The 12,684-nt window shown below is 50.3% G+C and overlaps 1 protein-coding gene across 3 annotated transcripts in view; it reads right to left on the reverse strand.

The window, feature by feature from the left end:
* Nucleotides 1–6,142: 6,142 nt before the first annotated feature.
* Nucleotides 6,143–12,684, reverse strand: part of SMOX (spermine oxidase) — a 39,457-nt gene continuing 32,915 nt past the window's right edge. For 2 of the 3 annotated variants that reach the window (XM_021921204.2, XM_031656587.1), the window contains exons 4-8: nucleotides 11,547–11,720; nucleotides 10,675–11,434; nucleotides 9,872–10,032; nucleotides 7,033–7,122; nucleotides 6,143–6,603 (exon numbers count right to left, since the gene is read on the reverse strand). In XM_021921204.2, coding sequence (XP_021776896.1) covers nucleotides 6,466–6,603; nucleotides 7,033–7,122; nucleotides 9,872–10,032; nucleotides 10,675–11,434; nucleotides 11,547–11,720 — 1,323 coding nt within the window. In that variant the 3' untranslated portion in view covers nucleotides 6,143–6,465. The remainder of the gene's footprint in view (nucleotides 6,604–7,032; nucleotides 7,123–9,871; nucleotides 10,033–10,674; nucleotides 11,435–11,546; nucleotides 11,721–12,684) is intronic. The other variant, XM_021921205.2, reaches the window with a different exon arrangement.

The raw sequence follows: 12,684 nt of genomic DNA on the forward strand, positions 1-12,684 counted from the left end.
ACAACTCTTCCTGCATGTGGATGGCTTGATTGTCCTACACAAATAAGGAGTCTCAACAAACAGCCCAGCCAGTCATTATAAAGAGTACAGCCTTCGTAACTCTACCATTAAGTTTGGCAGACCACTAATTAGACAGGCAATTCTCAAGAACCGACCCAGCAACCTAACTCACTCTGCACCTTGGGGTTACCCTTGAGCTCACCCCAACAGGACCTAGTAAGTGCAGGTGACTCAAACTAGAGGTGCTTCACTCCTACATTTTTTGCAGGAGGGGCATACACTCCAGGCAGCTCCCAAGAAATAGGACATAACATATTACTCACCTGTCACACAGCAGCAAAGGCAGCAAGAGACAGTGCCTGCCAAATACCCCAGGCCCTTGGAGGAAACAGTTCTGAGGTTTGCACAAAGCCACAACTAAACACCTTGACCCTGAAGTCCCTGATGCCCACAGCATGAGAAACCATGCAACCAATTCTCCATAGAACCTGGTGCCGGAAAGAACTTTCCCCTCCTGTGAACTTCTATCAGGCAATGGGAATTTTATAGGAACCATTGGCATGGGTGTTGGCCTGAGCATGCCACATTTGCCACTCCTGATAGAGCCCCTTGGGTTTCAATCTATGCCAAGTCTATTTTGAAACTTCATCACAGCATGAAACATATCCTGTGTTCCTTGTATGTCATATCTCCTCACTTCTGAATGGCTCTTGCTCTTCCTTACTCCTCTGTCTGGAGTGGGTTTGGTTTTTGGAACTGTCAATCATAAATGGCACCCACATAATGCAATTAATGATGTGGAGGCAGCACACTGGAGGAGATGCCCCCTCTGGCACCTGTCCCTGCCTGTGTGTCCAAAGGCTCCCCATCGGGTTCCTCCCAGGGTTGCTCCCTTCCCCCTGAGGTCATGTCCTCTCCAAGCTGAGTGGCCTTGCATGGCCGCCCCAAGGTCCTTCTGAGAACCTCCATTTCCTTTGCTGTGGAACAATCCCAACCCCCCTTTCGTGGTTGCAGATGCAGAGAAGATAACGGGATACAGGCAATGGAACTGGTAAACAGTGACATCCTATATGAATTTAAAGTCACTCCTTATCACCAGGCAGCCAGTGGGACCTAAGAGGGCCCTCCTCCCTTTATCTGCTCTCAGATGTGTCATCTCTGCTGTAAGGAGGAAATTAGCTAGGCCAACATAACCATGTTTTGGAATGGGAGAATGAAGGGAGGGCATTCTCAGACTCTTGAAACTTTCTTCCATGTATAACTTGATGCATTTTTACCAATGTGCATGCCCATGCAACCACCACCCACGTCAAGATGTAGAACACTTCCATAACCCCAAGAAGTGCCCCCATCCCACTTCTGCCCAGCCACCACCCCTAGTCCCTCATCTCCAACACAGTAGATTAGTTTTGCAAGTTCTTGAACATCACGTAACAGAAATCATACAGTACAAAGCCTTTTGTCTGGCTTCTTTAACTCAACATAATGTTTTGGGGGTTGTTGTTGTTGTTGGAGATGGAATCTTGCTATGTTGCTCAGGCTGGAGTGCAGTGGCATGCTCACAGCTCACTGCAGCCTCAACCTTCTGGACTCAAGCAATCCTCCCACCTCAGCCTCCCCAGTAGCTAAGACTATAGGCATGCACCACCATGCCCAGCTAATTTCTGTTTTTTTGTGGAGATGGGGTTTTGCCATGTTGCCCAGCTGATGAACTCCTGGGCTCAAGCAATCCACCTGCCTTGGCCTCTCAAAGTGCTGGGAGTACATGAGCCATCCTACCCTGCCAACATAACGTTTTTGAGATTATGTTGTTGCAAAAGTTTCCTTTTATTTATTGCTATATAGTATTCCATTGTATGAGTGCACTGCAATTTATCCATTCTACTGTTGATGGACATCTGGGTAGTTTCCAGTTTTTTAGCTATTAGGAACTATGTTGCTGTGGACACATTGGCATATATGTTTGTGAGCGTCTGCATACCTTTCTCCTGGGTGTATACCCAGGGGTAGGAATGCTGACCAGCACATGGCCAGTTTTAGCTGACTCTGCCACAGTCCCCCGGTGTGGTCGTACCACACCCATTCTCTCCAGCAATGGTCTCAAGCTTTTTTGGTGGCACCAGCCTCTTCTTTTCATCATACAATAGAACAAGCCTACACCACGCAGTCAGACAGACTTCAGCTCATGTCTCGGCACCTCTGAGCAACCTTGGGCAAGTTACTTAACTTCTCTGAGGTTTCATTTGCCCACAGGAATAAATCACCCTCCCAAGCCTGAGTTGGCATCACTGTCAAATCAGTATCACATCCACATGGCATAGTGCCAGGCAATTGGCACTAAGTGAATATTCTCTCCCTCCCTCTTACCTACCCGTGAAGTTCCCCGAAGTGCAGTCAAGTAAACATTTCCAGACCTTTCACCCCAACGGGTCCTTTAAAATTCCTCTGCCTGTACACCGAGAACCTATTTATTACTTTCTTCCCCAATACTTATGTGATGGGGCTGCTTGTCTCCATCCCACTGCAGTGGGTGGGGAAATCCAACAACTGAGGAGTCAGAAGCAGACAGCAGACTGTGAGTCATGGAAGGTAACAGGTAATAGAAGGTGGCTTCCCATAAAGTGACCCTGGGAGGAGACAGACATGCTTTGACCAAAGTAAGGTCCAAATTTACATTGTCTGTTTATGTACTGTTATGGAAAGATGTCCAAGACATATTGTGGGTTTTTTTGTTTTTGTTTGTTTGTTTGTATGTTTGTTTTTGAGATGGAGTTTCGCTCTTGTTGCCCAGGCTGGAGTGCAATGGTGCGATCTCGGCTCACTGCGACCTCCACCTCCTGGGTTCAAAAAATTCTCCTGCCTCAGCCTCCTGAGTAGCTGGGATTACAGGCACGCACCACCCACCCGGCTACTTTTTTATACTTTTAGTAGAGATGGGGTTTCACCATGTTGATCAGGCTTGTCTCGAACTCCTGACCTCAGGTGATCCACCCACCTTGGCCTCCCAAAGTGCTGGGACTACAGGCGTGAGCCACCACACCCAGCCTACAAGACATATTGTTAACTAAAACAAGCAAAATGCAGGACAGGATGAATACTTAGGCGCTTTTGTATACAAAGGAGGGAGAAGAGTGTTTTCATATTGACTTACATCTAGGAATGGATACCCATAGGGCTGTGGGAGAGGCAACAATGACTGAGGACACTGTGGGAGGGAACATTTCAGTGTATTGTATCCACATGGACAGCTTTTGGGCTTAAACTACATGAACAGATCCTCTATTCAGAGAATTTTTCATATATAGGCCGGGCACAGTGGCTCATGCCTGTAAACCCAACACTTTGGGAGTCTGAGGCAGGTGGATCACCTGAGGTCAGGAGTTCAAGACCAGCCTGGCCAATATAGCAAAACCCCGAGTCTATTTAAAATAGAAAAATTAGCCAGGCATATGGTGCGTGCCTATAATCCCAGCTACTCAAGAAACTGAGGCAGGAGAATCGCTTGAGCCTGGGAGGTGGAGGTTGCAATGAGCCGGGATCGTGCCACTACACTCCAGCCCAGGCAACTTAGTGAAACTCCGTCTCAAAAAAAAGAAAAATTCATATATATACTTAGATATTTTTCAGCTATGCCAGCAGGTGGGTATGAATCCCTTGATATAAGCTGCATGAAGATTTCTGGTGGATCAACCCTGGCAAAGCAAAATGTCTGCGAGGTTTGTGCACGTAGGTGTGTGTAAGTGGATGTAGGTAAGCATGTGTGTAGGTGTGTCTGTGTGTTAGACATCTCCATCACAACCTACCAGCCTGGGCAATATAACAAGACACTGTCTCTATGAAAAAATCAAAATAAAAATTAGCCATGCATGGTGGCACGTGCCTGTAGTCCCAGCTACTCCTGAGGAAGGAGGATCATTTAAGCCCAGGAGTCTGAGGCTGCAGTGAGCCATGATCGCACCACTGTACTCCAGCCTGAGCAGCAGAGTGAGATGCTATCTCAATCAATCAATCAATCACCTGAGAGGAGGAAGGTGATGTCATGTCCTATCAAGGGCAGGGCCCTAAATGTCCATGGAGGGGACCTAACCTAAACTCACATGGAATTAGACCAGGGGGGCCTACCTGGCTCTTCATAACTTCTCCCCATCACCCCACCCCTTCAACTCTATAGAATTCAAATTTCATCACTAGAAATTTAGGATAACAAAATGACTAACTCTTCTTTAAGATGACTGGGGATAGTGCGAATGGGGACATTTTAGTGTATTCTTATATAGCTTTTGGGCTTAAACCACATAGACAGATCCATGTGGATCTGGATTCAAATTTCATCACTAGAAATGTGGAGTAACAAAATGACTGTTCTTTAAGGTTCTGTGTGTGTATGTAGATGGGTATATGTGTAGGGTGTAGAGTGAGTGTATATAGATGTGTGTACCTGTATATGCCATGTGGGTTATGTGTAAGGTGTAGTGGTGAGTATATGTAGATATGTGTACCTATATATGTGGGTGAGTATACGTAAGGGGGTAGGTGTGTCTTTTTACTCAGCAAAAAGAGAAGAAAAAGAAGTTTTTCTTTTTTTTAGAGACACCTGTAGAGATGGGGTATCACTGTGTTGCCCAGGCTGGTTTCAAGCTCCCAGGCTCAAGCGATCCTTCTGCCTCAGCCTTCCAAAGTGCTGGGATTACAAGCATGAGCCACCATGTCCAGCCTAGGACCCTTTTCTAGATGCCTAGTATGTAAAGGAAAGTATTGATCACTTTATATTTGGTGTCTGAATTATTCCTTAATACTGAGAAGCTTGACAGCTTACATGTAAAGGATTACAAATAACACCTTCTTTTATTTTTCTGAGACAGGGTCTCACTCTGTCACCCAAGCTGGAGTGCAGTGGTACAATCATGGCTTACTGCAGCCTCAGACTCCTGGGCTCAAGCGATCCTCCCACCTTGGCCTCCCAAAGTGTTGGAAGCACTGAACCCAGCTGAAGAGAAGAAAAATCTATCCCCCAATAAATGGCAGGCCTTAGGATATTCCTCCTGCCAAAAAAATAAAGCCCAGAATGATCACCTGCCCAGATGTTCAAAAAGAGGCCACCCCAGGGGCCAGACCCACAGCCCAGTGGCCAGGTGACACTAATTAACAATGAACAGACCAGGCGCAGTAGCTCACGCCTATAATCCCAGCACTTTGGGAGGCCAAGGCGGGTGTATCACCTGAGGTCAGGAGTTCGAGACCAGCCTGGCCAACATGACAAAACTCCATCTCTACGAAAAATATAAAAATTATCCAGGCATGGTGGCAGACACCTGTAATCCTGGCTACTCAGGAGGCTGAGGCAGAGAATTGCTTGAACCCAGGAGGCGGAGGTTGCAGTGAGCCGAGATTGCGCCATTGCACCCCAGCCTGGGCGACAGAGCGAGACTCTGTCTTAAAAAAAAAAAAAAAAGAGCCGGGCACGGTGGCTCAAGCCTGTAATCCCAGCACTTTGGGAGGCCGAGACGGGCGGATCACGAGGTCAGGATATCAAGACCATCCGGGCTAACACGGTGAAACCCCGTCTCTACTAAAAAATACAAAAACAAACTAGCCGGGCGTGGTGGTGGGCGCCTGTAGTCCCAGCTACTCGGGAGGCTGAGGCAGGAGAATGGCGGGAACCCGGGAGGCGGAGCTTGCAGTGAGCTGAGATCCGGCCACTGTACTCCAGCCTGGGTGACAGAGCGAGACTCCGTCTCAAAAAAAAAAAAAAAAAAAAAAAAAGAAAGAAAACAATGAACATACCTAGGCTTGGCATGGAGCCACCACTGCTGGGGTCCCTCCCACAGAACTCCTTTACTCCAGGCAGCGTGTCACTCAATTAAACTCAGAGAAGTCCAGCAAAAAAAGGGCCAGCAGGCAGACTCAGGCCAGACCTGAAGGAGCAGGTGGACAGTGAGAGGCCTGTATTCCTGAGGGGCCTTACTGGCAGGAAGGTAAACACCCCAACAGATGTGGGGAGGGGACACCCCTTCCAGTAAAAGCAGCACCTTCCCTCTGGAGACACAGCCAGGCCACGGCTCCCCCACCTTCTTCTCACTCAAAGGGGGTGTGACAGAAATAAACACACACACACATACACAGAGGCTGAGAAAACCAGAGAGAAGCTGAGGGGCAGGGGAGGGAGCCTCTTTTATTATCCCAAAATGCAAAGTATTGAAGGCACTTACAATAACAAGGCGGGACAGAGGGTAGGCAAGGGGGGCGCAGGATCCAGCACAGAGGTAACTCAACAGCCCACTGCTCATGGCCCGGCCTGGAGAAAAAGAAAAGCTACAGGGCCGGGTCTGAAGGCAGTCAGGGCAGCTAGCTCTAAAGAAGATAAAAATCCTTTCTACAGAGGATCAGGAAGGCAGGAGCACATGGCAGCAAGGGGCGGGCTGGAGGTCACAAGTTAGTGGCTCTTCTCGGCAGCGAGGACAGCCCTCAGGTCCCCTGCTGGAAGAGGTCTCGGTACATCTCGATGAGGCGGGCAGCCTCGCGCTGGCCAGAGAGCAGAGCACCGTGGGTAGTGGAATAGTACTTGCGGTGGGTGGCCTCACCGGAAAACAGCACCTGCATGGGCTGGGGGGCGGCGATAGGGAGGTCAGGGTGGAGGAGCAGCAGAGGCCACGAGGCCACCCCTCTCCACCAGAACCCCCCATCCCAATGACAAATTAGAGAGGCTCTGAGACACAGGTGCTGCTGCTTCCACAGGATGAAGAGCTGCCCATCCTATCTGGCCACTTTCCCCTGCTTCTTCCCTCGGCTCTGCCTGTCTTGCGGCCATTAGGAGTCCTGGCTCTGCAGTCTCAAATGCTCTTTGTGCCTCTTACTTGTGAACTTGAGGCAGGTGGTTTAACCTCCCTAAGCCTTGCTTTTCTCATCTGCCAAATGGGTTTACACCACCTACTTCGGAGGGTGGTTGTAAGGATTAAGGGAAATCATGTATGTAAAGCACTTAGAACCTGGAAGAACAAAGCACTCAATAAAGTCGGTGGTAATTTGACAAACCTTTACGGCGCCCCTGTTAGCATCCAGGGGCTGTTCTGGGCACTTGGAAGAGAAAAGGTGACCAGGCTGCTGCTTTGTGGAGCTTCCATGCTGGTGAGGAAGCCAGACATGAAACCCAGTTACTAAACAGCGTCATATGTGATGGAATGGGGTTTGCACGTGGCGCCAAAAGCCCAGAAAAGAGGCCCAGTGTCAGGGGATCCCACAAAGCTTCCCAGAGGACAGGACCTTTGAACTGGTTCTCAGAAGATGCTGAGTGAACGGACAGGCAAAGGACATTTCGGACAGAGGGAAAGGTGGGGGCAAAAATGTACGAAAGCAGGCCTTGCTCAGGGGACAGTGAGAATTTTGGCACAGCCAGGGCTCAGCCCTGAGAAAGCAGGCTGTCTAGGTGAAGTCTAGGCAAGGTACAAGTTCTTGCACCCCAAGTTTGCATTTAGACTTTATCCTGGTTCCTCTCAAATTCAGTGTGCAAGGCACCCTGATAAAATGCAGTTTTTATTTATTATTTTTGAGACAGTGTCTCACTCTATTGCTCCGGTTGGAGTGCAGTATCACAGCTCACTGCAGCCTTGGCCTCCTGGGCTCAAGTAATCCTCCTACCTAAGCTTCCTAAGTAGCTGGGACTACAAGCACACACCACCACATCTGGCTAATTTTTTTTTTTTTTAATTTTTTGTAGAGATGGGGGTTTTACTTTTCTGCCCAGGCTGGTCTTGAACTCCTGAGCTCAAGCCATCCTCCCATTTCAGCCTCCCATAGTGCTGGGATTATAGGCAGGAGTCTGCATCCCTGGCCAGAATGCAGAGTTTTTAATCCAGCAGGTCTGGGGTGGGCTGAGAGTCTGCATTGCTTTTTATTTATTTATTTGTGTGTGTGTGTTTGAGGTGGCAGGGGTTGTTGTTTTTTGTTTTTTTGTTTTGAGACAGGGTCTCGCTCTGACACCCAGGCTGGAGTGCAGTGGCATGATCTCCGCTCACTGCAACCTCCGCCTCCCGGGTTCAAGCAATTCTCATGCCTCAGCCTCCTGAGTAGCTAGAACTAGAGGTGTGCACCACCATGCGTGGCTAATTTTGTATTTTTAGTAGAGACAGGGTTTCGCCATGTTGGCCAGGCTGAGAGTCTGCATTTCTAACCAGCTCCCAGGTGAGGCTGGTACTGATCTAGCTACCCTGAGTAGTGAGGCCGTATCCCACCACCAAGGAGCCCACAGAGGCTGTTACACTGAAAGGGGTGCTGTATACTGTGTCAGGGTACAAGCTGCCTACTCCCACATCCACCCATTCTCCTCTTTCTCCTCAATAACAAAGTCCTGATTTTTAACTGGGTCCATTGCCACCCAGAATAAAAATGATACTACCCAGCCTCTCTAGCAGCTAGGTGCAGTCATGTGACTATGTTCTGGCCAATAAGCATTAAAGTCCACTGTTGCTTAGAGACACAGCTGACTCAGCTCCAAGGGTTCCCTTCTTGCCATCTGCCTTTCCTCTTCCTTCCAGCCTCAGATGCAGATGTGAGAACTGGAGCTTCTGCAGCCCTCTTGGACCACAAGATGGTCTTGAAGATGAGAGCCAGGTGCTAATGATATGGGATCCTGCTGCCTGCCTCCAGATTTCCTTTTGGTTTTCCTTGTTTAAGTCACAGGTGTGTTTGCTTTGCTTTGCTTTTTGTTACATGCACTAGTCCTAACTGATGCAAGTGAAAAGAGATTTGCTTTTTAGCAGGATGGCTGTGGCAGCAGAAAGGGCCTTTCTGAGGATCTCTCTTTCTTTAAACACCAGTCCTTTTCTCTTTCCCTCTGAGCACAGTTGGGCAGGCACAGTAGATGCTGGTTGACTGAACTCTTCTTCACCAATTATACCAAATAATTGTTTTAAATATAACTCTGTTGAGTTTTAACATTTACTGTGTGTGTCTACTTGATGGGGAAAACTCAAAATCCACTTTATGGGAGCAAAAATATATATTTCAGATTTTTTTTTTTAACTGTACAGCTGGCATAATTGTGGAGAACATCAGTAATCTAAACTTTATTTTCTAAAATATATTGGGAAAACATTTCCATTGAATCAGTGCTGTCCAATAGGACGTGCCATGATGCTGGAAATGTTCTATCACTATATAATTTACTATGGAGCCTCTAGCCACATGTGGCTATGCGACTAGTGCAACCAAGGAACAAAAACTTTACTATATTGGCCAAGTGTGGTGGCTCATTCCTATAATCCTAGCACTTCAGGAGGTTGAGGCGGGAGGCTAGCTTGAGCCCAGGAGTTCAAGACCAGCCTAGCAGGATGATGAAACCCTGTCTCTACCCAAAAAAATACAAAAATTAGCTGGATGTGGCGGCGTGCCAGCATGCCTGTGGTCCCAGCTACTTGGGAGGCTGAGGTGGGAGGATCACTTGAGCCTGGGAGGTCAAGGCTGCAGTGAGCTGTGATTGCACCACTACACCCCAGTCTGAAGTGTAGACAGAGCAAGACCCTGTCTCAAAAAAAGAAAAAAAAAAATACTGTATTAACTTAAATTTTAATTAATTAATCTAAATTGAAAGTGGCTGATAGCTACCATATTGGCCAGCACAGCACGGAATAGCTCAGTTTTCATAATATCAAGAAAACACTTTAAGTTTCAATTTGATTCCATTTTTTCTTCCAGATATTAAGTGCACACTTTTCTCCTTGTGTTCTCTCTCATTACAGAAGCTACTCCACCCTCCATCCCTGCCTCACCTGAGCACCCCTTAGTGAACACTACCCTAGCCCTCCTCACCCTGGACCAGACACACATACGAAATACACCCACAACTCCCCTCCTCACCCCAAACGCCCCCACTTACCGCTGTCTTCGAGCTCTCCGTGTACGGCAGGGGCTTGGCCAGCTTCTCCACATCCGCCCCACTGGAGCCCACCTGCGTGTATGAATAGGAGCCGCGGAAGTAGGGGTTGCTGCCCCAGGCCGAGCGCAGGATTCGCCGAGGTTTTGGAATGTTGGGGTTCCCTGATGGGGAGTCAGAAAAGCCAAGGGGAGCCATAAGAAATGGCTGCATACAGAAGATGACCTCAAATGGACAACCCCCCACCCCACCTCCAGGGCTCCAGGAGGACCAGGCTGACAGGGGTAGGCATGGAGGATAGAGGAGGAAGGAGGGAGGCTGGGGCTCGAGCTGTGTACCCACTCGGCACCTCCTGTGACCCCCAGCAAAACACTCCACCTTAGTTTTCCTATCTATCTGAAAAGAAGGGACAGATAATCATGTTTCCCTGCCTAATGTCGGGGGTTCTTGTGAGGCCCTCCTGGAATCGTGGGTGAAAAATGTTCAGCTGAAAGGCTCAGAGAGTAAAATACAAATCCAACTCTTAGCAACAGAGCACAATGGGCAGTGATGTTTGAGAGTTTTACCATTAGCCCTCAGAAAGAGGGAAGAGACACAGCGCCCATAATTCTGAGTGTTTCAAGTTCTAAACTGTCAGCAATTGAAGAGCCTTTGGCTGAATGTGGCACCCTGCAGTGGCTCTCCCGTGGGGCACAGCATCCGAGCTTCACAGTCTGGGGAGGAGAGAGCTGCCACGGGTCCACCAGAGGAGGGCAGGTGAGGAAGAAGTGGCGTGGGGGAAGTGGGTCGTGGGGCACATGGCACACCTGTGAACTGACGCAGCATCTCTGTGCAGATCTCGGCCACTGCCTCGTCATCACACTTCTCCATGACGAGGGCCTCCTCCCCGCAGATCCAGCCGCTCAGCACATGGCCATAGCGCTCAGGCGGGTAGAGGACATCAAAGCCGCAGATCTTGCGGTACCAGAGCTCGGGTGGGTAGGTGAGGGTGCGGCTCTCCGCCTCGTCCTCCCACACAAACTGTAGGCTGTTGCACTCGGGGCCCCAGAAGGGCTCCTCGAATTCCAGAAAGATCTTGTCGGTGGTGCCAATGCCCAGGCGGTGGATGGCAGCCACCTTCTCTGTGGGCAGGCCTGGCCGGAAGAAACTGGTGTACTGCCTCTTCAGCACACCCAGCGACACGGTCACAATCACGTGGTCCGCTGGGATCAGCTCACAGTCCTCGCACTCCACCACCACCGGCCACTGCTCATCCTCATCCCACCTGCGCCCCTGGGGCTCCTCTCCCCCCTGGCTACCCTCCCCAGTGTCGTGATTGTGGTCGCCCTCACCCCGGGGCTCAATCTCAGGGCCTCTGGGGCGGGCTGAGGCCTGGTCCCAGTGAATGCAGCGGACAGGTTTCCCTAGCTGGATGACGTGGGCAGGGATGCCCTCCGCCAGCAGCTCCACAACCCGCATGAAGCCTGAGGGGATGATGTGGTGAGCGCCGGGGATCTCGGTCCACTCCCCGAAGGCGCTCAGGGACACCTCGTCCATGCTGTGTGAGCTGCTCTCACAGCTCTCCACCTGCGGGAAGACCCAAGGAGAAGCCAGGTGACCGCCAGGGTTGGGCAGGGGTAGGAGCAGCGCAGCCCTCCTCAGACCCAGACGCCCCCAGAATCCGTCTTCCTCAAGATACCTTCAGGTACTGCTGGATCATGGCGAGCTTCAGGCGCTTGGTGGCCTCTGGGTCATCAGGGTCATTCCTGATGCGGTTACGCACCTCCTCTCGGGTGAACACCCCCACGCTATTTTGACTTTCAGCATTGACTGGTTTATCGTGCCGGAAGAACTCCTGGGTCAAGTTATAGACCTGCCAGAGAGACCCCATGAGAGAGACTGAAAACACCTCATCACACCTCCATCTCAAACAGAAGGCTCCCAACTCAAACCCACCAGTTCCCAGGTGTCCCCTGGATGCACTGAGCCCCTGGTCTCTGTCCCTTAGGGATCTGATGTTGCACTCAATGCTGCATCAGGACTGCACCAACAGCCAAGGCCCTGGGCAGCCACCTCCTCGCCTATGGCCTGTTGGGGAGGTGAGATGGGCCCTGGAGGCTTTCTTGCCGGGCCCTTGCTTAGGACGATGTGAAACATTTGGTGCCCATACAGTCTGTGGGAAAGAAGCCACCCCTCATGGACTCTGCATGGGCCTCCATGGGCTCTACCTCCCACTGGAGGATGGGCATTTGCACACATTTACCTGTTCCAAGAGCCATACACGTACTTTCCCTGCCACCCCTGCCCAAGTGTGTCTGCTTTGCCCGCTCCCAAGAGGGCAGTCTGGAGCTGTGGCCTGGCCAGCAGAAGGGCCCCTGAAGTCTGGAGATACCTCCCTGGGCCTGTGCAGGTCCGTACAAAGTACCCGCTTTGCTTCAGGCCTCAACCATGAGTAAGGAAGCTGATGCAGTGGGGAAGACAGGAACACAAAAGCCAGGGTCTCAGGAGGCCCCAGTGTGCCAAGGAAGGAAGATGCATTTCACGGGCACATTTCAGCAAGAACTCCAGCCCACACCTCATCAACAGGTAACGATGATCAGTCGCTTGGAAAGGGGTCTGACTGCCCGCCCACCCCCGTACCTGCCTCATCTACAGCCCCCACTAAGCACCAGGCAGAGCTCTCTGAAGGAAGTAAGCCAGTCCAGGGGCAGTCCTGGGATCCCCAGAAGCAACATTTACTCAACATTTACTGAACTCTGCACAGGACACAGCTTGTGATGTGGGCGAAACAGTCCCTGCCCCTATCCTCACTCCAGCTGGGGAGACAGTCCACCATT

The sequence above is a fragment of the Papio anubis genome, chromosome 16 (assembly GCF_008728515.1).
Source record: "Papio anubis isolate 15944 chromosome 16, Panubis1.0, whole genome shotgun sequence".
Taxonomy (NCBI): domain Eukaryota; kingdom Metazoa; phylum Chordata; class Mammalia; order Primates; family Cercopithecidae; genus Papio; species Papio anubis.